This window comes from Bombus pyrosoma, linkage group LG10 (genome assembly GCF_014825855.1).
Source record: "Bombus pyrosoma isolate SC7728 linkage group LG10, ASM1482585v1, whole genome shotgun sequence".
In the NCBI taxonomy this organism is placed as follows: domain Eukaryota; kingdom Metazoa; phylum Arthropoda; class Insecta; order Hymenoptera; family Apidae; genus Bombus; species Bombus pyrosoma.
This window is the reverse complement of record NC_057779.1, coordinates 4,337,701-4,364,558: the sequence shown is the minus strand read 5'-3', so window position 1 is coordinate 4,364,558 and position 26,858 is coordinate 4,337,701. Positions and strand designations below refer to the sequence as shown.

The 26,858-nt window shown below is 37.1% G+C and overlaps 4 protein-coding genes across 8 annotated transcripts in view; 2 read left to right on the top strand and 2 right to left on the bottom strand.

Moving 5' to 3' along the window:
- The window catches only part of LOC122571429 (pumilio homolog 2-like), a 63,440-nt gene extending 49,921 nt beyond the window's left edge, over window positions 1-13,519 (bottom strand). Inside the window, exons 1-6 of one of the 3 annotated variants that reach the window (XM_043735158.1) lie at window positions 13,386-13,500; window positions 12,230-12,552; window positions 11,128-11,349; window positions 10,846-10,974; window positions 10,635-10,757; window positions 8,227-8,376 (exon numbers count right to left, since the gene is read on the bottom strand). In XM_043735158.1, the coding sequence (XP_043591093.1) occupies window positions 8,227-8,376; window positions 10,635-10,757; window positions 10,846-10,974; window positions 11,128-11,349; window positions 12,230-12,325 (720 nt within the window). In that variant the 5' untranslated portion in view covers window positions 12,326-12,552; window positions 13,386-13,500. Of the gene's footprint in view, window positions 1-8,226; window positions 8,377-10,634; window positions 10,758-10,845; window positions 10,975-11,127; window positions 11,350-12,229 lie in introns of all 3 variants that reach the window. The other 2 variants (XM_043735160.1, XM_043735159.1) reach the window with 2 other exon arrangements.
- Window positions 13,520-13,897: 378 nt separating this feature from the next.
- Window positions 13,898-16,680, top strand: LOC122571431 (alpha-(1,6)-fucosyltransferase). Its single transcript, XM_043735162.1, has 5 exons — window positions 13,898-14,081; window positions 14,473-14,749; window positions 14,851-15,024; window positions 15,109-15,409; window positions 15,494-16,680. The coding sequence occupies exons 2-5, from the start codon at window positions 14,526-14,528 to the stop codon at window positions 16,553-16,555; spliced, it is 1,761 nt and encodes a 586-aa protein (XP_043591097.1). The 5' UTR covers window positions 13,898-14,081; window positions 14,473-14,525; the 3' UTR covers window positions 16,556-16,680.
- A 1,028-nt stretch (window positions 16,681-17,708) lies between these two features.
- LOC122571441 (dnaJ homolog subfamily B member 14-like) lies at window positions 17,709-18,976 on the top strand. The gene is made up of 4 exons (XM_043735181.1): window positions 17,709-17,928; window positions 18,002-18,092; window positions 18,211-18,365; window positions 18,453-18,976. The coding sequence occupies exons 1-4, from the start codon at window positions 17,849-17,851 to the stop codon at window positions 18,760-18,762; spliced, it is 636 nt and encodes a 211-aa protein (XP_043591116.1). The 5' UTR covers window positions 17,709-17,848; the 3' UTR covers window positions 18,763-18,976.
- Window positions 18,960-25,278, bottom strand: LOC122571439 (arylalkylamine N-acetyltransferase 1-like). Of its 3 annotated transcripts, none has more exons than XM_043735177.1 (5): window positions 22,144-25,278; window positions 21,686-21,797; window positions 21,066-21,330; window positions 19,786-20,002; window positions 18,960-19,624 (listed from the first exon to the last, which is right to left on the bottom strand). In XM_043735177.1, exons 1-5 carry the CDS (start codon window positions 22,200-22,202, stop codon window positions 19,426-19,428), a joined length of 852 nt encoding a protein of 283 aa, XP_043591112.1. In that variant the 5' UTR covers window positions 22,203-25,278; the 3' UTR covers window positions 18,960-19,425. The 3 variants fall into 3 exon arrangements, with proteins under 3 accessions (XP_043591112.1, XP_043591113.1, XP_043591114.1); XM_043735178.1 differs by having other exon boundaries at window positions 22,702-25,214; XM_043735179.1 differs by lacking the exon at window positions 21,686-21,797 and having other exon boundaries at window positions 22,144-25,196.
- Between the last annotated feature and the right edge of the window lie 1,580 nt (window positions 25,279-26,858).

The window sequence follows — 26,858 nt, the reverse complement described above, 5'->3', positions numbered from 1 at the left end:
CGATCGTATTAATTACACTAACCAACTACAGAGACTAGCTTAAAATTAGCGTATCTACCGTGTACAGAGTCGATCATCAGAGCTTGATATCCCTTGTATACATGCATCCTTTCTTAATGAAACAAGAATCTGGCAAATACGTTTCGTGCCAGCAAACCAGTAGTCTGCTTCTATAGCTTCCCCTTTTTTCATAAACTTTAAAACTTTCATTTTTCGTTACACAACGTGTACCACTCGTAAGAGATACGAAGAAAAGTGTGTACAGTGCCAATGGTCGAAATGTGACTTGGTTCTCTATCGGCAGTCGCAAATATTGACATCGTTCTTTCTCTCGACCGGCAAGTTGCTTCGGGATCGCAAAGTTTGGCGCGAAAAGATAATCTCGACGGAGGAATGGAAAAGACTCGAATCGAAAACGGAGGTGAGTTGTTACGTTCCATCGTGACCTGAACTCTGCTGCACTGTTCCCGACCTCACCTAACTAGAGGTCAGTGACGTAACCAGGAGAAGCGGTGGGGATGGAGGGAACCATCGTCCGCAGATTGCGGGATCCTAGATGCAGGTATACTGCACGTGCGATGGTGACAGTGCAGCTCAAGAGTGCGGGCGTCTCGATGCATTTTCGTCCGCATCGTTACTCACGCCCGGTCCGTGGATCGTTAAACGAAAGTACCAAAAGGGAAGGGATGGGTTTCGATTCACTCAAAGCTACCCCGTTTCTTCTTTCAAGTCGCTTCTTTTCATCAAGTACTATTCATCGTGAAACGTCAACGACTCGATTCCCCGGAATCTCTATAAGCGTTTCAATCGAACGTTCCTCTCGGTAAATTAGCTCATTAAGTACCATATAGCTATCGTTTCACCTTTATCGCTGACGTATACGAGCCACTCAGAAGCCCAGCTGATTAACTCCACTTTAAAAAAAAAATCTTGTTTTTAACTCTACAACATACGACTAGTATTTAACCTTCAAAGCAAATGATTGATGAAGTCGATCAGTGTGCTTTCTGTATGACTTCTGTAATGCGAGTTTTGATTGATCTTTTAAAACAAAGAAATCGATGTAAAATCAACTGATTTTACGAACGCGACGGCAGACTTTATAAGTTTGACGAATTGGTAGCTTGGTGAATTCGATTCCCGTGTGCGTGGCATGTATGTAGTTCATAAAACGATACCGAGGAATCGAGCGTTTACGCGCAACGCGTGGTATCGTAACGTTACCGCATCGACGCGACGGCGCTTCTGTGCAAACATTTCACACTTACTCGGACAAATCGCGCGTTGTAGCAGATTATTTAATCGGTACGCGGACAAGACATGTTGCGAGACCTTCGATGAATCAGTATGATTCATCAGCGAGACGCTTAAAAGTAAAAAAAAAAGAAAAAGAAAAAGAAAAAGTACCGTGGGAGTACGAGGGATTCGAAATTTCACGCGTTTCCACGACGAAGACACACGCGATATTTATATTTTATTGATCAAGCAAACGATACCAGGTACAATAGCATCGTGCGTCATTCACCGAGTGGGTATAACAGTTCGAATACATAAACCACGAAATATCAAACGACGCTGTTTATCGTCTACGATGCATCTGTAAGCGCATTAATTATATCTCGTGTCGAGACATGCTAGCGTGTGTCCTTTACAACGAATTAATCGTTATCAATTCTACGCGTGTATCGCTTTGCATGCAAGTCGTAAAAAACCACCGATAAAGAAACGTTTGAACACGTCACACGAACGAAATATATCTACGTGAGAGCTCAGAGGTCTAACATGAAATTCTAAGGCCTGATTCCTGGCGAAACGCGTACGTCTTTTCACCTAGTTCGACAAATCGGCGGATAAAAGGGAACAGAAGAAAAAATCGGACGGGTTGTACTAGTTTAGAAACCGGTTAGAAATCCCACGGGAGAAAACGTCGATCGAAGGAGCGCACGAAGCTGATGATTCGCGCGTATCAAGTTGGAAAGCGAATCTTCGTTTGCATCATCTTACGGCACATTTTTTTCCAACCTGTATTTCGTGCCGTTCCACCGGGTCATGGTTTTACTCTCTTTCTCTGTCTCTTTTGTAATACAACAGTGCTGCTGTCACTGTTTTCGATCGCAACGTAGTAGTGAAAATATCGTTCGAGAGCACTGGGCGAGCAACATTCTCCGTTTGTACGCATCGATGACGTTCGAATGATTTTCCAGATTGCGCGGCACGTACCCGTCATGCGACACACGAACTCTACGTAAAGGCAATGAGAAGCAAAGTTTGAAAATGATTGAAAGACTTTGAACCACTGTCACGCTACACGTTACGATTCTTAATTTTGTTTCATTCTATATCCGAGGATTTATATACCAGGAAGATGTGCTCGAGCCAGCTGGGTACGTCGGTGATTCCCATCGTGCTTCCCTGTTCCGGCGACTTCGTTGTATTATAACAACCACAACGAAGTTCTTTTTTACGCACACAAATGGGATGCGAATCGGAGCTACAGAGTAGAACGAAGGATACGTCTAAAGGTTTGGTAAGGTAAGGGTAAGGGTAAGGGTAAGGCTCGGTCAACCGGGGGCGATACGCCGTGAGTATCGACCGCGTCGCCGGCCGGCAGAGACGCTTTTGCACGTTAAGCACGACTACAGGGAGAAAGGGACGAGAAGAGGTCGAGAAGCGAATGAACGAGCAAGAGAAAACTCATCGCAAATTTTCTCGTTCCACCACCGAGAAACTTCGAAGAGGGAGGCTTCTCGATTCTCCACGCCATGATTCCCTACATTACGATTCCTGTGTACCGCAAGCTTGTGAACGAAGTAGTATGAACACGATTCGGAATAGAAAACAAACAAGAGAAAATGATAATTCCCGTTGATTCCGTTCGTTCGTTAGCAGAACGAAAACGGTAGCATTCCGTCCCCTGAAACCGGTCAGCGAAAACTTTTGCACATTCAGCGAAGACTGAGAAGAGTGGAACAAGAAGGGATAAAGGAGGAAAAAGGAGAAGGTAAAACGACGTGCCGCAGTCGTCATCTTTCGTACGCTAGACGAGGACAATATCGTTCTACCCATTCGAACCGGCCAGCAGCAGCAGCAGCAGCAGAAACAGAAGCTCTTTTGCACGTTGGCCGCAACCTCGTTGGAGGGAGAATTGCGAGGAGACGAAAATCGAGGGTGAACGAGCGAGAGAACAAGTCGAAGGGATATCGGGCGAAAGAGTAAAAAAGGAAACAGAGAATGAGACGAGACGAAAGAATACTGGATCTCTCTTTCATTGAACAAAGCCAACGATAGTTCGCTATACCCCTAAGCTATACCCCACCATACGTCGACGGAGCTAACCCCCTCCACGCGGGCCGCCACTCCAACTTCTCTCCCTACTCACCCCGCACACCCACGAGGTTCTCCCACCAGTGGAACGGCAGCGTGGATGTCGTCGCTAAACTGCCACGGGGCCACCGACCCCTCCCCAGGCCCCTCGGCCTCGGGTCACGGCCACTGTCCTCGCGGAGAATCAGCAGCACGAGGGAGGCGAACCCTGTTGTTCTCTCTCTTTCTTCATCTCTCTCTCGACCTCCTCACTCTACCCCTTTCCGACTCTTTCTCCAATTGTGCGTGTGCGTGCGCCTGCGTGAGCCAAATGCGTGCGCAGTAGACACGAAACAGAGAAGAACACGCGATGGGGGTGGTTTTTGCATTTTGTTGTCCCGGTTTGATTTTTAATTAAAAAGAAATCGGCGCGGATCTGGCATTTCGTAGCTAACGCCATCGCTATCGGTTTACCGATGTAGTAACCCGAGCAACATTCTTGTTCGCGTAAGAAAGCATAGTACGATGGTTTAGCTTGTAGAAATTTTAGACAAATGATCGCGATACGTAATCCTGGAGAACTAGAGAACAAAATACGCAAATCGATGTGTTCCGAAACGATGCGACACGAGCTACCACAGTCGTGGCCGCGCGAAGAAAACGTTTACAAATAAATTTCTTCTTCTTTGTGTACTACACACTGCTGTTCCCGATGACGAATCTGCAAGCGTAACCGATGCGTTTAGGTTCAACGACATGCGCGTCACGTCACTACAAGTCACGACGCGATACGTCACTTTACGGCATAAACGAGGGAATACTATCCGACGAGGTAACCGCCACGTTCGTAGAAGAAACACTACAAAATTTTGTACCCAATGCTGGTCAAATTGAACTGCTCCCATCGCCCCGTTCTACGTATAAATTTCCACGATACGATTCTACACAGTCCGGCACAGTTCTACACAGTTGTTCACCCCTAACGGTCGAAGGGAGCCGGGAAAGCTCGATCGACTTTTATCCGGATAAATTTCCAGAGGAGAAAATCGAGTTCGTGGACGAAGATTTCACGAAGATCTATTTTTGAGCCACGCTTTAAGTTCTACAAAGTGAAAGTACAAAATTAGAGAAACTGATTATACGATACGAGACGATTATACCAGCTATTAGTATGATAATTCGCATACTACATACGCATATAACATCTGAACATAAATCACTCTGAGAGTATGTAAAAGATTATGCAATTTATTTATATGTACGATAGGAAGTTTATAAAACTGGTATCCAATGTTTTAAGAATGGAAGTACCTGCAACATACGAATTATCCTGAATTTGAATAGGAAAAAACAGAAATATCATTGAAATTGATACGATCAGTACATGCAATCTTGTTTTTTTATCCACTCGCTTCGAGACTCGAATCAGCGACAACTATCGATTATCGATGACGCTTTGCGTAAGTTCACAGACATATAAGCCGATGTCAATAAACATTTCCCTCGACTAAGCTTTCCCTTATCGTCAAAAAGTGTCAGATTGCCATTTCAGGAAAACAGATTATCCACTGCTTAATAACTCCTTTGCATAGCGTCGCAGAACATTTCTTTCGAGGCTGACGTCACTTAAGAAACCGGAAACTGGTTTCACTCTTCTTTTATCGCGAATAGAATACGATAACGCGCGCGCGTGGGAGTTGTTTCTTACCAGTCCTGTCTTTACCGGTCAGCGTAGTCAACCATAATGTTGGCCGTGATTCAAGTCCGAATATTTTGTCGACAGTAGTTTACTTTTTCCGAGAATTCCTGTGTAAGAAAATATCGTGTCTAGACGAGACTCTCGTGGAGCGCGACTACAAAACGAGAATTTCGATAAAAAGGAAACAGCCTGATAATTTGCCGCCAAAAATAGAGAAGACAATGGAGAACGGTTCTTGTCTCTTGGATAGATTCTGCGTAAGATGTTTACCGTTCCTTTCAAAAGAGAGTTAACGCGTTGCAGAGAAGCACGGATGCAACATAATCGAAGAGCGACACTGATCTTGTGTAACGATTATCGTGGAGAGGCTTGCGAACCGTGGGCGTTAACTGCATAACTATCCATAACCATCTGTTACTGTCGGCCAGAGAGAAGAGAAAGTTCGCTGCAACGAGGTGACAACCTGATATTTTTATGTTGTAACATTATGTATAATACTTTACAGTGTACGCGTCCATAATCCATGAGGATTATACTACCAACTTTCTTCAGGACATCCTACATCACAAAACGTTTCGCGTGTAATATTTTTACCAGAGATTTGTAAAGTCGAATTACACGGATTTTACGTATATATCCTGCCATCGAAAGCGTGGCAATGCGAATGACGAGGCTAATTGAAAACATTTTGTGGCAAGTAAGGTCAAACCTGAACCTCAAACCCACTAGAAGAGATAGAGTGACTCACGCAAATCAATATTACCTCCAGGCATATTTGCCGTTTATATTGGTGCAAGAGAAGCGCGGCATCGTGCATCTGGCTCACGGATAAATGTATTTATCCTTTACGATTTTATCAATGCAGTATCGTTAATGCACACGGTTTCGAGGGGAGCTCATCCGAGTCGGCGTCTCGGTCGGTAAGCCAAATAAAAACATTCGACGCGACTCGAATGAAACGTTCCGCAACGAAATTCGCCGTCAGCGTAAAGAATCGAGTAGAAAGACTGGTAAGGGCATTTTACTACGATATACAATGGAAAATGTACTCTGAAGCTATGTAAAGTAATTTTGAATAATTATATTCGTGAATTCTAAAACGAAATGGCTAAATCGTCACGATATTATCAGACCTATATTACCAAACTGTAAACCATGAACGACGAACATCAAAGTGAAAAATTTCCATTGAGTTTTTCGGCACACGCACCATTTACATGTGTCACGGCAGTCCAGAGAAGACCCTGACAGTGTTTCAATCGATTAGGTGCACCGAAAGGGGGAACACCACAAGCAAGGGGAAACATGCAAAACATAAAGCCGTATAAATTTAAATGGCACCGGTCCAAACAACATGGCCCTCGTACAAAAAAAGAATAGCTACGGACAAAATACGGTATTCATAATCTAACACGATGCGAAAGGAACAAACTGATTGATAATCGGACCAAAACGAAGAAATCCTCCGAGAAGATGAAACACGTTTTTAATATTATACAATTCCACCGCGTGAAACATTCTTAGTTCGTGCGAAAGTACATTAACCTAAAACAACGCGAACATTCTCCCGTACCTCCGCTTTGCTCGCTTATGTATAAAAGAAAGACAGAGAGCGCAAGGAGAGAAGAGAAGGAGAGAGAGGAAGGATAGGACTCCGAACTCCGGGCGTTTTACTGTAGAGTTCGAGGACATAAACAATGAAGGAAATAGTTGAAGGAGCGGAGCGCTGCAAAGATTCAGTTCGGATGTCTCGATACATATTTTTTCTATGGTTGAAACGTGCCGGCAGCGCTCCATGGATCAAAATTTACAGATATCGCATTAAGAAACTTTCCCCTGTCGTTCAACGAGTTCTCTTTCCCATCGTCGAGACAGTCCTAAATTATTTAATCGTTTTATAACACGACCGTCCGAAACCCATTGTTTTGTCTAGTTCCCATTAAAATAAACACGGCTCGAAAACTTGCCATCTTTTTGTCGTAAAGGTACAAGGGTAATGCTAATGGTTCGTTGTTATATTACAAGGTTAAGCGAATTCGAAGACCTGATTGGCTGAGTTACTGTCGGATACCTCCATGCGAGAGCACGTTCGTACGAGTCAACTATCCCTGCTTACGATTCAGATCATCCGTTCTTTTTTACGATGTTTGATGATAGTCATCAATTTCACTTGTGGATAGTTTCGAAAAATTTTACCTTGATAGTTACGCGATATCAAGTATGTACCTACGAATGTATTACGATCGTAGTAAACAATCTAGGATCGATGCAAAAGAAAGCATCGATGTTGATATAATTTAACATATTGCAATATGCAGAAGTGCTTTCCTAATGATTGCACACCACTTAAACATGATCGTTAATTCGTTCGTTTTCTGCAAAACTATTCATTTATATAACAATAGCAAGGATGTTGTTTACGAGTTGTAATTATATCAATGATGAATAAAAACTGAATAAAAAGGTTAAAGTCATTCTTTCGGAACAAAACATTTTTGACCTACCATGAACCGAAGCTATCAGCTTTTTCATAAAAAGTTTAAAGTATCCTTGAGAAAGGCATAAAACTTAATAATATAACAAAGTACTCGTTTGTTTATGAATGCTAGTCTGACAATATAAGCTTGTCAATGCAATTACTGCATAAGTAACAATGAAAATATAGTTGTACTAATTTTTAACAAAAGAGTGCTTTTTGAAACTATCAGATAACGTAAACACAAAATATTTTGATAGATACACTACGACGCTATACTATATTTAAATAGAGTAAACACAAAAATTCATCGTTATTTAATACCATTGATTGAAATATTTTTTTTACCGAAAGAACGATGAACAAAAACAACGCCAACAGGAAAACGAGACACAAGATAAAAATACACCGTTACACACGGTATTCGTTATATTCATTAAATGTAAGATGAGCAATAAAAAGGTTATAAATAAAATAAAATCGTGATAATACAAAGTTTCCAAATTTGCAAAGGCTTTCTCTGACGAATAATACCCATTTTAACTAAGTTACGATACATGAGCGACAACAGTACAACCAAGTCAAGTTCCCCCCTAAAGCTTCATAAACATGGAGGTTTCCATTGTGGAATAAAAGTCTTCGAAACATAACCTACAAATTGGCAATGTTCGGCGACTCGTGTCGCGTGGAGAAGCAGAAATACGAAAAACTTGAAAATAAAAAAGTGTAATTGAACTGAAATAAATACCATGTCGGCCCCCAAATCCTTCATGTCGCAGTAAAGGAAAAGATCCCCCGGTGGTTTCATCCAGTCGCCTGTGCTCGTACCTGCTCCCTGGCCGTACCCTACACCGAAACTCTCCACCGTCTCCAAGGTACCCTCGGCACGGCGCGTCACCTTCGAGAGATTCACCGTTAACCCCGTAGTACACCAACAACGCGAACGAAAAATCGAACACACACTCTTTAACACGCACTATCCGGTAGACGAGGCTATCTTGGAGGAGATTCGTTGAATGTTGAGGATACGTTGTTGAAAAATAAGTGAATCGTACGTCGAACGGCGGCGTCGGGGCGCGGACGCCAATTCAGCCGGCACTGAATACACACCACTCCCGGTTGTTTTCACGTTCGTTTTTCCTCTGTGAACACGGACAGGCCTCTCGTAAACGGAACACACCACACCGCCGCTGAACAATACAAATCGCAGCACCACGAACGGGAGTGTGAGAGAGAAAGAAAAGCGCTCGGCCGCCTGTCAAACAGTTCGACACCTCGGGTGCCTCGATGCTGCCACTGCTACCTATGCTCCTCTCTTCTTCCTCGTCCTCTTCCTCCTCCTCCTCCTCCGCCGCCGCCGCCGTCGCCGCCGCCACCGCCGCCGCCACCTCCTCCACCTCCTTTCTCCTCTCGCGCACTTTGCACACTCACTCCGCGAATACGCGTTTATTTATTTACAGGGGGAGTAAGTCGATTACGTGTTCTTGCCTAAATTCACGTCCGTCTTGACATATCGCAAGACGCGTCGTTATCGGGCGTTGAAACAACGCTCGGCGTCACGATGCTCTTACTTGTCTCTCCTCGAATTTTCGTTAACCGGCCTCTCTCTTCGATAGAGACTGCCCTCTTAACCGAAACAAAGAACGACGCTCGAATGGTATGCCCTCTACCGAGCATTTTGACAGTTACTCTCCGCTTGGCGAAAGATACTGACCAATCATCGTCCTTTTTACTTTGCACGACCTCTCACGACGACCGGATGAAAATTTGATTGTGCTTAGTAAATTTACCTGGCCTGACTAAGTATTAACGCCACGAATGAAGGACAATACTATCCCAAACCTAACGTATATACGTTCGCGAATTTTCAAGAACTGTTTTAACACGATGCCAGATGATCTTAACCAGAAGAAATAAATTTTTGTTTCTTATTCGATTATCACAGATTATTCTCAAAATATACCAAATATATCTAAAGGAAACTAGAAATTAAAACATTTTTCTCTATTTTCTACAAATTTCATCTATGATTAAGATAGAAAGTATAACGATAAAAAAAATCTGCGATGCAATTTACCGTGTACAAAAGCCATTAACGTTAACAAATGCCTGCATTCGCTATAGTTTACAAAAATATACTTGAACGAGGAAAAAAATAATGAGTAAAGTAGGAATTTAAAAACACGTAAAGGGCAAATTGAAAATTACAGTTTACATCATTATTATAAAGAAATATCTCCTATTTAGAATAAATACGTATGTAAAAATGTAGTAGAATATTTCCTTGAAAATTGTAATGAAAAAATAAATAATATAACGCATACTCTTTTAAAATGCAAGTCTGTGTTTCGACTAGTTTCATACGTAATTAAATGTCGTAGTTTGAATCGCCAAATTTTGGCCCTGACACTGTTTTGTCGAGGAGACCTACGCATCGATTAAACTTTCTATTTAGTCGATTGATAACTACTACCGACAATGTCAATGATATTCTCTAATTAGACAACTAGTAGTACAAGATTTAAACTCCTACTAAATCGAATGCGTTAGTTATATCGAAAGATAATAAACAACGGTGAACTATGAACCAGTAGACAATAATGGCTAATTGTTAAATTATATAATTTTTTTTTTCATAAAAGAATACTGAAGATATCTTTTTGGATATAGGCCAAATTAGTTTTATGTTTCAAAAGACTCAAAAATCAATCTGTTTTATTAATCTTGATTATGCGACATGGAAATTAAATTTAAATATTATTGATATAGTAAATTTTGAGAAAGTTATGATAAAAACGCCTAAAATTTCTTGATTGATATGATATATACGACAGCATCATTGAAATTAAAATTTTGGTATATCACGGTCAAAACTGTATGTATTTCAATATTAAGCCAAATATATAATGGAAAAATAGTGGTCAATAGTACGGACGAGGAAAGAGATACGTATTTCAATGCATTGTTTCTTGGATATAGACATATCTTCATTACAAAGTTGATCACATCTCCATTGATAAATATACACACACACACACAAACAAATAGACATTCTATTCAATGACACTAATTTAAAACATTGAATAAACATATCTCAAATATCCCATCTCTAATTCTAATATATTCTAAAACTATTGAAATGATAATTATGCTTACCTGGCCATTTCTGAATTGTTGTTGTTGTTGTTGCTGCTGTTGATGATGAAAGAGGGCAACTTGTTGCTGTGCTGTCATTTGATTATTAAGGTAAACTAAATGTTCTGCTCCTGGTGCTCCACTCTGCACAACAATAAGAAATGCAAATATTAGTACAAAATTATAGAATATTTTTTTTATTAATCTTGATATTAAGTAATATACAACTTACTTTAAGTTGCATTGGATGGATTTCATAAGGTAAATGAACATTGTTCATAGTTTGCAGGCCCAATTGCTGTGGTTGATTCTGTTGTGGTACACTCAGTTTAGTAATGGGATATTTCCATTTTTCTGGATTCTATAAATCATATAAATTTGCAATCAAATGACAGTAACAGATATGCTACTCATCTATAATACTTTTGGGGTATCAAAGCATAAGTCTACAAATTTCTTTTCTCTCCTATAATAGACTGTGTAATGTATCTTGAAAAATATTTTGTACGCTTACATTATCAATAATAGCATCATCTGCAAGGGCCCAAGCACGTGGTGCCTGTTTTGTTTGGAAAGCTGAAGACTGGGCATTAAATTCTGCTTCCGTAGGTCGTTGAAATACGTAACCCACCATGGCATCATCTTGAGTTCTGTTCACACCAATTTGATGTGTTTGACCAGGTTGTATACGCATACTATCACCACCAGCCATTACTTGCCCACATTGTTCTGTATCCTATTAATAAACAATTATTTCATTACTTCAAATTTTCTTTATTACTCTCATAGATAATTTATAGTTATATTAAATGAATAATAACTTTTGCAAATAAAATCCAAGTTTAAATCGGTGTATTTGAATTGACATAAACTTAAGATGTATAAATCAATACATTATTTTGGAGTACATAATACTAAAAAAATTACAATTACTGAAAATTGTTTACTAGGTAATTGTTTACTAGTGTACATACAAAGAAGGATTGTCATATCAAATTTATTAAAGATGTTATTATAAAATTGTTAATAGCTAATGTATATATTATAAAGTATGTCATAACTGTTTAATCAATCATGGTATCACAGTGCTCTTAAATATGGATATATTAGTATTTTATCTATGCTTTATCAGAAAACTAATATGAACATAAAACAATAAAATCTGCTTTTGATATTAAAACACATATAATTATTCCTACAGTTCAAAGAAATTAGCAACATATGCAGGATTAGTCTTGTTTCACTAGAGTAAGCAAGTTGATAAATGCAACCAAAACATCTTCATTTCTATACAATATCCTGCCATGATGGATTAAACAAAGCATAAGCATATGTAATATTTATGCATATGAACTATATAAAGGACTGTTTTCTCATGTTTCAACAGTAGAATAGAACTTTCTACGTTAGATAATAATATACCAAATAAAAAATAAATAAGTATAATAGTAAATTTCTGGAGTAACGATCGAAAAATAATATTTTAGTTAGAAGACACATGAAATGATAGGTTATGAACACTTCGATCCGAATAAAACTTTGTAACGTTAGATCGTTTTACACGGTGTACTAATTACGAGATAGAAAACTAGAAAAAAATTAAGATAAGTGCTTACTGTGGGTATGTGTCCATTCGCGGAAGGATGGTGCAATTGCATAGAAGGTGCCGGTTCACCCGCAGCACCAGCGCTACTCGCACCGAGCCACTTCATCGTTCTGTCAATTTGTACCACTGCTTCAGGTCCAACGAACGATGATCAAATAGATAAGATGTACCCTCACTGTGAAGGTTAGCTCGCTCAGAACCGGCGTCTGGAGCTAAAGGTAAAATCACCCGCTATGTATGTTCTGCGAGCATGTTCTACGTGTGACTCTTAACAATGTGACATCTTCATTGTTTCCACGACGACGAGAACGGCAACGATAACAAGAATAAGCACTAAATAGAATCGTATTTATGAATGCCTGTGATTGAACGCTAGACAGTACAGCAATGGCAGCTGGAACACAGCGGTGCTGCCGGAATTTTGACAACACTGCCGGACACGGGGAACAAGAGAACACAAAGAGAATTGTCGAACCGAATGCAACTTAAGTCTACACGGCTCCTCGAGTTTTACCAAACGACACAACCGCTTCAGCGACGGACGAATGAAACTGAGGGGATGCCGAAGAAAAAAAAGTGAAACATGCAAAAAACGACAACTGCTTGTTCATCAACGGACGAGAGGGAATTAAGGGTAGGAAAGTAGAGAGGGGGAGGAACTAAAAGATTCGCAAAATTAGATTCTTTGTATCGTTGTTGATGTTAACAAATCCCTTTCCCCCGAAACTATACCAGGTACGATAATGGACGTGTTCCCTCTTTCGATTTACGTTACAAGCTTTACCTCAATTACTGCGATGACTATAGTCGAAATCAATTGACAAATATCGTTCGTTTCGTTCTATACTACTCGATATTTTCACGGTTACTATGTACGCTTCGGTCTTTCACACGCTCATCCCGTAAAACTAAAGCTTAAAATACACTATTCACAGGTATGTACATCGAAGTACTGGCACACAATGTGCGTCCACCGGCATACGCGTGTTTCGCGCGCAAGGATGCTACGAGATTTTCAGAAGGGATTCGGAGGGCAAGAGGGGAGGGGAGGGTAGAGAACCAACCCGCGTTTAGAAATACCGCGACACGATACCAAACCAATACGTTATTTCTGTCAATTTCATGCTTTTTCTAATCGCGACTTCCAACTTGATTTTTACTTTCACCTCAGCAATCGGTTCGTTAATAACACTAAAACTAACGTTTAAACAAAAGTTCGTAGACTTTGTTCGGCGTTAATCGTCCGTTTCACATTTACACAACGCCGTACTTAAAGTGTCAAGATTCTAGGTTATACGACAAAATCATGGATGAAACGAATAGATAGCGATGTTTCATGCTAGACTTAAACGTAGCATATTTACCGCCATCTGATATAAAAGTCGTGTTTTAAAATTAAAATAAAAATTGTTCACACTTGTAATATCTCATATATGATCGATTTCTTAAATATTAATCGAATTGTATAGTTTGGAGGATAATTTGAAAATGTACGTGTAATACTGTCGATAAAATATTTCATATACTTTGCGATATTGTGTAGCTAATTTGTTAAGTGAGCAAATTAAGTGAGAAATTCATGTTTGAATACCGTAAAACCAATGTAGCTACTGGTTAGAGTCTATGGTTGTGAGTACTTAACTCTCCAATGCAAACGGCTCATAATGTATGCGGAAGAATTGTAAATTGTAACTCACGCTGTCTGCGCTTGCCATATGAAACAGTGTTTAATGACTGTACCCGCACATGAAAGAAAATTTGACAATTTGATGCAAAGAACTTGTTCCTATGATTACGTTGATGATAACGAATGTTCTCTATCTCATATTTGAAATCTTTTTATAGGAATGCTGAAGCACGCGGTAAGATTGATATTTTATTCAATTCGTCAACATAAGATTATTCGTGGTTTATATAAAAACATGTTAATGTCAAGTTTTTAATGATAATTTAATAATATGTCTTGTATTATATTTTTCCTTCCTTTTTTAACTTTGTTTCATTATGTATTACCTTGTACATTCATACTTCCTACTGATAAATTAGTTTTATTGAGGATAATTTGTACTGTTATTGTGAAGTTACACCTACAATATATATTTCTTAATTGCCTAATAAAGGAGTTCAAGTAACTCTTTTCTGTACTCACAAAATACTATCTCACAACGTACTTTTAATATTCTACCTTTGTTACATAACAGTTGTCATGTAATAAACTTTTCCATTAAAAGAGTGATAATTTTACATTTATAGATGACGTAATGCAACTCATCAAATATAATATAATTCTATTACTATAATATAAAATGGCAACATTTTGGTCAGGGAGACCTGGTTGGTTAGGGAAAGTAGGAATAGCATTATTAGCTACATGGCTTTTGGTACTAATAATATCAGTATCACATATCTTTAAGGCTAATAATTTATCATCCAATAATGAGAAAGAAAATGCTCAACGTTTAGCTCAAATGGTTAATGATTTTGAAATCCTTAAGAGACAAAATGAAGCATTAAAAAATATAATTTTAGGGTAAGTTTATATCAGAAATTATAAAAGCAGACAGATTTATTTGAAGTTTAAAACAAAGAGCATTGTGATCTTTTCGTTGTACAGGATAACGTAATTTCCAGAGAAAGATCAAAATCTATTCAAGGAGACCATTTAGGTTCAATACAAGAAAAACTTGAAAAAGTTTCTCTTTGTGATGATTTGTTGGATCATCAGGATAATATTAAGCATGGTGTCCCTTCTTCTGAATATGAAGAATTAAGAAGAATGATAAGAAATAATATTCAGGAGACATGGTAAATATAGCATCTAAGGTATAGTTTGTCACTGTATATGAAAATATGGGAATGTTACATGTGATACTTTAATATTTTGAACAGGTACTATATTAATGCAGAACTAAGTAAATTTAGGAAAACTATTGATATACTTAATTATGAACAAAGAGAAAAGAAAATACAGGACACATTAAAAAATGTTTGGGATCATAAAAGATCTCTCATAATAGACATTGACAAATTAATGAAAGCAGATGGCTATGATGAATGGCGTAAAAAGGAAGCGAAAGAATTATCTGATCTTGTACAAAGAAGATTCAGGCATTTACAAAATCCTAGTGATTGCAATAAAGCAAGAAAGTTGGTTTGCAGTTTAAACAAAGGTTGTGGATTTGGATGTCAGGTAAGTAAAAGTTATCTTAAATAAAATGTAAGAATTTATATAAATCATTATAAATGAAATTTTGTACATTATTTTGTGTTTTAGATTCATCATATTACATATTGTTTCTTAGTTGCTTATGGTACAGAGCGAACATTAATAATTAAATCTAAAGGTTGGAGGTATCACAAAGATGGTTGGGAATCAGTCTTTAAACCACTTAGCGAGACTTGTGTATCTACAATTGGAGCATCACATGCTAACTGGCCTGGTGACTCAACTAAACAAGTCATTTCATTGCCAATCGTGGATAATGTTTATCCAAAACCGAGGTTTCAACCACCAAGTGTACCAGCTGATTTAGCTTCAAGGTTAGAGAAACTTCATGGCCATCCCTTAGTGTGGTGGGTAGGACAAGTTTTAAAGTATTTAATGCGACCTCAAGAACATGTGAAAAGAACATTAGAGAATGCCAAGGAAAAACTGGGTTTCAAAAAACCTATTGTTGGAGTTCACGTACGGAGGACGGATAAAGTTGGTACTGAAGCTGCTTATCACGATATAGACGAATATATGGTTAAAGTTGAACAATACTTCGACGAACTTGAACCAAAACCAGAAGTGAGAAGAGTTTTTCTAGCGAGCGATGATCCAAAAGTGATCACAACGGCAAGAAATCGTTATTCAAATTATGAAATAATAGGAGATCCAGAAATAGCAGAGACAGCTTCAGTTGCAAAACGATATTCCGATTCTTCTTTACAAGGAATAATTATCGATATACATCTCTTATCCGAATGCGACTATTTGGTGTGCACATTCAGTTCTCAAGTGTGCCGTGTAGCATATGAGTTAATGCAAACATATTATCCAGACGCTTATAATCGTTTCGCGTCATTAGATGATATTTACTATTATGGTGGTCAAAATCCACATCCTCATCAAGCTATTCTAGATCATAAGCCGAGAAAGGAGGGTGAAATTGAATTGAAAGTAGGAGATTTAATTGAAGTTTTTGGAAATCATTGGGACGGTTATTCCAAAGGATACAATACTAGAACTAGTATGACGGGATTATTTCCTAGTTTTAAAGTTAAAAATCCAGTAGATGCTGTAGATTTTCCGAAATATCCGTATGTCCCTTTACAAGAAAACAAGAACGAGTAGGCATACTCTGAATATGTAGTGATCTTGAAAACATTCAGATTGCTTGAAAAAAAATAACTTGCCTTCATATTTAAATTGTTAAAAACAGTAAAAAACTTCACAAACACGTATATATTTTACTACTAGCAAATGACAAATTTAATTCTTGCAAACTGAAACTATCTCAAATTATATAAAAAAAAAAAATGAATTATTCTATTGCCTATGCATATGTATATCTTGAATTTTGAGAAGACCGTATATAGATATTCGTAAACAAATATTATAGAAAATTTTGAATACATTTACGATCTTCTTACAAATTGAACTAAGAACATAAACATAAAAAAAATGAAAATGCATAGCGTACATGCGCGCAATATAATTAAAAATTTTTATATATTTTGATTGAAGTTACAAATTGTAGTCGTTATTTTAATAAGAGATTTTATTAGAACGTGATTGTATTAATGTATTACATTGCAACTCTTTAGCGAACTGAATGTATGTTTTTTATATAATGCATTTAAAATAGATACATAATTAACATACAATATAAAACAAAAATTATTTGTGCCAATGCACTTGAACTCAAAGTATTATTTACAGTGGCAAGCCAATAATCAGATAAAACCTAAGTAACATGTCAATTTTTATAAAATTGCAAGAAGGTTTTATACATTATTAGTTAATCTCATATCTCTTAATAAAGGCTTGCATTATAATTCATTGTCATAACGTACAATTTGTATATAAGATATACAATATAAACTACGTACATAATAATTTTTTTGATAATAATAGAGCTTATACAAAACGCATAATAAATATTGCATAAATTGCGTAATATGATAAGCCTGAAATGCATAGACATCGAGCTGGGCTTGAGGCCTATCTTATTATATAATTAAGGATGTTTCTTGTATACATATTGTAATATATTTTATACTATACACCAAACGTAAATGAGAATTGTTATTATATTATGAAAACTGAATTTGGTTTTTAATAAATATTTAATTCATGAATCTTTTGGTCTTGTTTCCGTTTTCATTTGGAAATAACGTTTTGATATCAGAATGTGTTATTACATAATTTACTTTACATTTTTTAACATTTTCATTTTACACGTTCATTTAAAAAGAAATATGGCGAAATTAATTGGTATAAAAGTTTAACGTCATCGATATAATGTTATGATAACATCACTAACTTCAGTTCAATAATGTCGTAGAATCATAATAGTGTTTTAACGTGTAATTACATTAAATTGTTTTTAAGTTTGCAATTATATACAGAAAAGTTTTCGAGGATATGGCACAAATTTTTCGTGTGTATAAATTTGAAGTACCTACATTAATTCATGTTTTCTATAGAAATTATAATCATCAAAGGTTAGAATCTGAAAATAACATATTTCACCACACATATACATGCATCAGTTAATGTTAAGTATGCTTTTTAAAGACGTAAATATAATTATTACGAAGTATTGCATATTTCTTCAAATGCAACCCAAAAAGAAATAAGAGACGCTTATATCAAATTATCTAAACAGGTATGTCATTTTTTTTTTTTAAGTGTTTCAAATATTTTTCCAATTATGTTTAATTTTGTGGCATTTTAAAATATTTAAAGTATATAGCAAATAAATGATAATTTCAGTATTTTTTTAGATGCATCCTGACTGTGGCAATAAGGGAAATCATGATGAGTTTGTGAAAATAAATGAAGCCTATAGTATTTTAAGCAACAAACAGAGCAAACGTAGTTATGATATTGATTTGAAGCAGAATAATATTCGTGAAAATTACTATTATCAGAATGCTAGGTATATTTTTTAAAGGAACTACGTTTATTTTAAGAATTATTTTCAAAAATTATTTTTAATCATTATTATAATTATATTTATTTTTAGATCTACTAATCATCACCAATATGCATACGATATGTACTATTCAACACATAGAAGAAAACCTTCCGAAGCAGAGAAAAGAAAAGCAATTATATTTTGGACGTTTCTACTGATTGTAGGATTAATAATTCAAGTGACGCGTGTTATAGTATGGTCAAACGTTAGTCAAAATGCAGCATTAAGAAAGAGTGGTAAGATTATGCTAGAGGTTGAGAACAGTAATAAAAAGTATGAAAATAAAACACTTGAAGAGAAGCTAGAAATGTTGGAAAAAATGATGGCAGAACGTGTGGCATCTACAGATGATAAATAACACATGTGAAAGTATATTTACTTTGATTCACATATTGTAACATAGAGAAATTTTTAAAAATTTTGCTGTGCAAAAACATAAAATGCGTTACACGAAGTAATAGTTGTGTTTTAAAATGTTATTTTTTATGTAAAATAGGTCATATTTTAAATTAAAAAAATTGTATTTATAGGTGAAAAAATTATTTATAATAGAAATTATGCTTACATACAAATTATGTGTCATCTTTATTTTTGTGTATAAATTCATTACAGCAGAGTAATAACAAATTCATACATATTTTAAACACATTCAATAAAATTAGAACATGTAATTTTTATATATCTGTCTATGCTGCTAATAATGCAATATTCATTTATTGTTTAAATCAAATGTACTTCTTAACGTGCGTTTTATTTCTTAAACTTTATTATTGTTGACATTTTGGCACAATTCGTTTTTATAGCATCGAGATGAAATAATTATAGATATATTAGATTAATTCGTAGAAAAAAAAAATAAATAAATGTTTATAAAAGAAAAGTAACTTTCAGAAAAGAAATGTATCATGTGTACGGATATTTGATAATAAGAAAAATATGACGTAGATATAGGAGTGCGTTTCTGAAAGTTATACTCGGTTTTAAACAGGTACTTGATTTCAAATACGTATCATGACACTTTTCACAATTTCTTAATGTATGAAACAATTTCTGTATGTGGAAATGCGGGGGTAAATACAGGATTACCATCCTCGTCTACATAATCCTTATAGTTGAGTTCGTATATTCGTTCAAAGCCCATTCGTGTACAAAGTTTCCCAGAAAAAGAGGACGAGCAGTCGGCACGTGCCATGTGAAAGCCTCTCTCTTTCCCAATTTCACTACAGACAAATTTTCGTGAGCAAATTATTTATATATAGTTAAGCATTATTAAATATTATTTGAATAATGTATTATATATAACAATATTTTAGTTAATAAAATGATATTGCGATTGATTCACTGTGTTCGTCACAGACTTAATTAACAAAGTGAGACTTACAGTGTTCTCTCCAGCAGCGCTTTGCCAACGCCTTTGCCTCGCCAATTAGAATCTACGGAAATTATTTTAATTTCCAAGATATCCAACCCTTGAAATTTGTCATCGCAATTTACATTCTGATCCACGTAATGCAGTAACTTAAGAATTTTTTTGAATTTTGGGTTTCGGCACCTAGCTATGAACTGTGGTTCTTCGTTGCTTGAACGATCCATCTTTCCTGCATTTAACAAGCACAATTTATCGATTATACTCGCGCAGAATTTGCGTGCCTAACTCTAATTTATGTAGTAACTGTTTAATTTATTATAACGTCTCCATAAAGCTAAATGTGTTGCATAAATTATATTGCATAAATATCAGGTAGTTGATGTAATTCAGCCTTAATAATTTACATCACGAAGGTAACTTTTTAACATCGGCTCTGCATTTAAAACATAATTATCTTTACACTGACTACGAAGATGTTTCTTGTTCAAGTTTCACAATTGAAATTCTGAGTATTTTTGGTCTACACTAAAAAGTTTATGGACGAAAACAAAATTACAGAGATATAGGAAACTGTAATTTCTCTTATATATTTTTAGCTTTATTCTTTTTATTTGAATAAGCATATGGATAACTAGATCTGTCGATAGAATTATCTAATTACTGTGATTGTGACAACTGGTAGCGATTAATAAGTCTCACGCTTGCTCGATACTGGCACAACAATTTATGTAACGTTGACTAGTAACGTTTTCTAGTAGGTGTATCTACTATTTTTCTTTGAATCTTTTCTTTATTTTTAATTTGATTCATTTAAATCTAACTCCTCAGCAAAATACATAATCATAAGATCACGCGAGTCTTTCAATACGATTCTTCCTATCTTCAGTACCGATCTGGTAGTATTAAACAATAGACCACTTGCTAGATGCTCAAACAAGATATGTCTCGTAAATATAGCAATGGCCTCCAAAGATTATGAACGAATATTTTGTACACTATTTTAAAGTATCTGCTCATCCTATTACCCTAGATTCACTTTAATATACAAACTCGAGGAATAATTATTCATCACGACCGACTTGTCACCACTTTGTATTCGTGGAACTTTTTAGCTCATAGCATATCATTGTCCCTGCTGAAAATAGAATGTTCTTGGTACCCGATTGTATTGTTAACCCAGATATATCAGAATCTTGGTTAACACAATCGTGGTTCCAGCAGCTTGCGCGTAAATATCCCAATGAACAGTGAAAACATTATTAATATTCGGTACTCATAGATCAAATTCTTACCATTTAATATTACACCAACTAAAGTACCGTTCGGTAAGACTGCCATCAGATTGAGATTGTTCTCAAAGCAAGTTAGACTATAATCCTCCAATTCGCGGCAAGTGTATGCTTCTCTCTCTGGTAGCAATTGGACCGATTGATTGAGCGGTTCGTCTCTGAAGAAGAACTTCCTGAGGAAGTTAAGTATCTTGAGCTTATCATTTCTAGTGATTACTTGAATCTGATAGTCCATGTCAATTCTTTCGCCGTTCGCTGAATCAGCTAGCTGAAGCAGACAAGAAATTTAGAAAAGATTTACGAAAGTTGCAAATGTGTAAAGATCCGCATAAATTGTTCGAATTACGCTTGTTGATAGTTGGTAGTTGGATCATTGCTTAGACAAAGTAGCAGCATATCTGATTGCACGAATTCTGCATAGCAATGTATGGTGCAACAATGCATATATAAGTAAACGTAACTTAATGCAACCAGGGCAATAACAATTCATTGTTTTCGCGACAACGGGAATTGAATTAACGCTTTCACACGCAACAATTAACGTAGCAATTCGCGACGTGTTCTTATTTGCGCAACGCTTTATCTTGATCATCAATGACCAACTTTGGCGAGGGCTGAATTACAGTTAATCTATTTCCATGCAATGATTCGTGACAGCTAATACAAGTTGAGTAGGTTTTGATTTCCAGAATCACAATTACGTCTTTTTCGCTGTAAAAGAATTCGTTCCACCATCTGTACAGGATATTAAAGAAAAGACTCATCAATAATATTATACTGTTATTACCACATTGTACATTTTCTCGGTTTCGCGATTTAATCATTTCAATGTAGATATTTTTCTAAATTAGTCATTGATACCCAATGTATATAGGCAAAATTATCGAATATTATGGAGAACGTGATACTTAAGTTTGTATTGCTTTTTACACGAGTACGGAAAAATCTTATGTTTATTAAATCTACTATATTAACGTATGATCCAGTCAGGTCGGATACAACGAAAAAAACTATCGCGCTAGTAAAATTTATCGCAATGCAATATCGTCGAATCTCCAAGCGAAAAATATTGCCAGCTTACCGTATACTTGACCATTTTCGGCACATCTTTCGCGAAAGTGGTCTGACTCTTGCCGACATCGCTAAGAGCAGAATCGACCAAGTCCGTAGATAGCGCAGTTTCCATAATGTAATATTCAACGTGAATCTTATACTTTCGAAACCGGTTTTGTTAAAATTTGGGCGATGATATCGTTTCGAAACGATGACAGTTGGTGATTCAATTGACCACTGAATGTAGAAACACCGGCGAGTTTGTCAATAACGCGAGGCTCGTTGTTGACGTCGAGGTGGTAATCTAACACTGCGCTTTGTGATAGGACGTCGTCAGTCTTATATACTCTCAGTACGGGCAAAAGCCATTCTTACAGGTTCAGGGACAGACGAATACTGTTTAGGATGCTTAGCGATCAGAAATATCGGCATTTGATCGTCAGCGTGTCTTGCTCGATTTTTTGTATTCTTATATTTGTTCGTTTGTTACGTATGGTTTGTCGCTTAAGCAATCGATCTTTTCGCCAGGAAACGACGATTTTTCAAGCAAGATTGATATGCATCTTTTAGGAATTGGAAAGGATACTTTACATAACGTTCGCGTACACGTTCGATCATCTCTCTCGCGACGTATTTCCGTTCTTTCCGCTAATAATTAGTCGCGCGAGTTCCTCTTTCAAGTCTCTTGATTATCGATGATGTCTCCATCGTGTGTAATTTACCATGGACGCAACAACCGAGGGAAGATCTAATATTTCAGATACATTTGTACAGGTTCTAGCATTTAATATCACTTATGCAAATGAATCGATTCAGGGAGGCAAAAAGCAAAAAAATAATATGCGTTAAACACATGTCCATGTTTGCCTGAGACACGCGATCGACGTTTAATAGAAATTTAAAAAAAGAATGAAATTACTACTTATGCCAATTACTCAGCGATATATCATAAGACCCTGGCGCACGATAGGGTCCTATAAGAATGAATGGTATTAACTAACTTGATTATCCTCGAAGCTGCCATGACATTCCGCGATACGCAATAAAATCCCCTACAATATTAGAACTGTCACGTTTTCTCATGATTCGTGTACATATTGCAACGTGACACGGAAATATAACAGTTTCGTGCGTTCAGAAAGCTCCAGTTGGTTTTCCTTTCACATAAAAAATCTCTTAGTATTTGCGTCGGTGGACGAGCGAGTTCTTCCGCTCCGGCGCAAGGTGTTTAATTCAAGTTCAGTGTACATATGCGGCGATAGATAAAATCGAAAAATAATTGGACAACGTTTGCCGATAAATTGACTTCCGTCATTCATGTGTTGACAGACATTCGTGACACTGAAAACCGATTAAGCCCGCAAAGACGTATTCGTTTCGGAAAATCACCGAGTATCTTCTCGAACATTTCGCTTTTACTTCACTTGGTACGGATCAAAACGTTCGCGTAGAATAGAAAGATATTGCGGTTTTATTTAAATGTGAAGGAAGGGGCTTGTGTGTCGGTTGCCAATGCACGCGTGGATATCGAATAGCTCGAACTTTAATACCGTCTTTCGAAATTGAAAGTCGATTCGCGTGTTACGTCGTCCCTTCGTCCTTTTCTTCCCTACCGTTGATCTACACTGTAATACCAATCAAAGGCTAGCGGAGGCACCGTTCAAACTTTCAAGATGTAGATTATCGAATGTGCTGGCTTTCCGCTTCGAGAAATATCTGGTCACGTGGACCACCGTTTGTCTCGGCGATACAAAAGAAATCTGTCACGAAGCGCGAACCGGATTCGGAGCTGAGGTTATTTACCCACGAATTATGCAATTCCACTGAATTATACGAAACGCAAAAGGTGCTCTGGACCGGTCACGGAACTGTCGTCGATCTAAACCCGCGAAGGTCAGCGAAGAGAACCGTAGCCATGCCTTAGGTGGCATTCAATGACGTCGACTTTTAGTTGCCGGGCATTGAGTATCGTTCCATATTCTCTTTTGATATTGAATTTAAAAAACGAAAAAAAAAAAAGATAGTAACTCGTAGCCTTCAAGATCTTTGTAACAATGTGAAGCTTAGTTAGAGTTCTTGACCCATTTTTCTTTCATTTTTCTAAAGGCGTTTACATGGACATCCTGTCGGTCGTCCGGTGATCTTTCGATCGGACCTCCGATGGACATTGCTAGGTATTCTGTAATGGTCGACAACGCGAATACAATCACCGGTTTCTGCAGCCTTTGATCGCGGGGCCTGATAAACGAGGCGATCGCTAACGCATACGACAATGAAATATAACAATCGTTCGTTTCTTCTAGGAATCCTTTCGAACCGGATTCGATAGCAGGTGTTAAACCGCTAACGATCTCCGTGATCAGACGACGTTGACCTTTTTCACTATATCTTCCTTCTCGTGTTTTCTATCGTGTTTTTTCATCGTTCTACGCTTTCCTGAGCAAATTTGTTACAAATCATTCGTCACTAGTCCGAGATGAAACGATAATGGTGCAAACAAGTTGGAACAAGTGCAGCCATTGCATCGCGTGATCCCATTGAAAAAAGATGAAAGGGGAAGGAGGTGGCGATATGAAAAATCGTGTAGACCGATGGAAGAATTAATTGTCCGACTTTGATTTATCTCAAAGGTGTTATTATCAGCGACGTGTCGTTGCGTTTATGATTGATGCAATTATTTATACCATTGATGTGTTTCTTAGACGCGAATAGATCGGGTCTCTTTATTCAATCAGAACTTGAATTGCTTGAGAGGCGTAGAAGGATACGCGTATCGAATGTACCGTTATTTAGGACATTGAGTAACGTAAGCCGTATAAGTTACGGAAAAAATGATATTACAAATTTCAATAGCAATGTTATACGAAGGATTAAAAGGACCTCTATTTCACCGAGTTTAAAAAATTTTGAATTCAACTTGGTCTGACTGATACGCATTATTGATTTATGCGATAGATTTTTAATGCTCATTAATAATCCCTTCCTAACGTTAGTCGATCGATCAATGATATACATAGTCGTAACTTAATCATCCATCCGTTAAGAGATCACGATACGTGTTACGTGTACACATAAATGATTCTCTATCGACTAGCAGAGGCGGTGCCAGATCCGTAAGTGGCAAACCAATCGGAATAAAGTAGCAATAATTGCATGTAAATTTACCTCGAGTATAAAGTACCTGCTTTAAAAAGTTACGACTCATAAAGTCAAGATGACTTTCTTTCTCTTTTTTCTTCGAACTATTTGCTCACCTATCAACAATTATCGTGCAACTTTTATTCAAAACCACAATGCACACGTTACGATTCGTAATTTCATACACTATATATTTTCTATATACACACATATCTGTAATTAAAAGATTCTTGATATAACGTTGAATCAGCTGATCTATGGCATAAAATATCTAGTGACATTCATGCGAGTTTACCTTGAAACCGGAGTGTAACATGTTCTGCGTAATAAATCTATTAATCGACATATAAATGTATTGATTACCATTGAACCCTCTGTCGTGCCCTGGAATTAATTAAGATTTACGCGGATAATTATACAGGATACGCCTTCGAATCGATCTATGCGCGGAAGTATGATTATTTCAAATGTACTAGGTAGACTCACGTACCGTTTAATACCTGTTCACGTTGAGATTTTTATTTCGTAACATTATATGAGTCGTTTGACAATAATAAGAGCATCGTTTACACGTGTGAGCACCGATTAATCAATGTTTCGATCAATTCGAAACTTCTAATCAAAACTGAGCGATAATTAACTTATATAAGTTAATGCCATCTTACATAGCTTTCTGATTATACAATTATTAAGTAATCGACGCCACAATGGAGTTGTATCTTTTATCAATCAGGGAACACATACTGAGGACAGCTTGCTCGAGACGCAAAAAGATAAAAAATAATACGTTGCACTCGACTGAGTTTGTACAATTACGTTATCGCTCGCTGCACGACAATTACTTAACTGTTGGGAAAAAAATGTGGATAACACGAACAGTTAGCTCAGCCGAGCGGTTTACGCAAATGGCCCGACCATTCGAACGGTGATCATGTTCCCCGTTTCCCTTTGTATAAACGTTCGTTCTCTTTAGATTCGATCGAATAATAATGCTCGCTAAATCAAATACGTGACATATCACAGTTTTTACCTACGCAGTAGTCTTCTGAAACAACGTCAAGTAAACATATAGCGAAGAAAATTAGTATTCAAGCTTTGCATGCGATCACCGGGTATTCGATCGCGCTCTATCGTTCCAATCGAGGCTAATCTCGTTTAGAGTTTAGTCGAAGCTCTCTCCTCGTGCTTGTTTTAAAGATATTTCCGAACGCGGCTGGATAACGAAGTTTCTAAAAGAATGCGAAACTCAACTTTTCTGTCGAAGGTATTTCGTCTCACTATTTAACACACACGAACGTCTTGATCATAGCGTCGTTTCGCGTTGGCTGAATGATCGTCAGCCCTCTTGCTAAGAGACTTGCCACCTTGAAGCTCGATACGTGACACGCATGATCGAAAAATAGCCAATACCTGGTGTACAGATGACGAGTTGGAACTTACCGTGCGGCGTGTGGTTTCAGGCAACAAATTCAAAGACAGATAGGATATATAGTCCCCGCTTCCGCTGGTCGTCCGGCGTAGATCAGACGATCTCGATACGTGAAACTCTTCAAATTTGCGTCGACCAATCCAAATATCCAAATATCGAAGTTGAACCTCTTAATG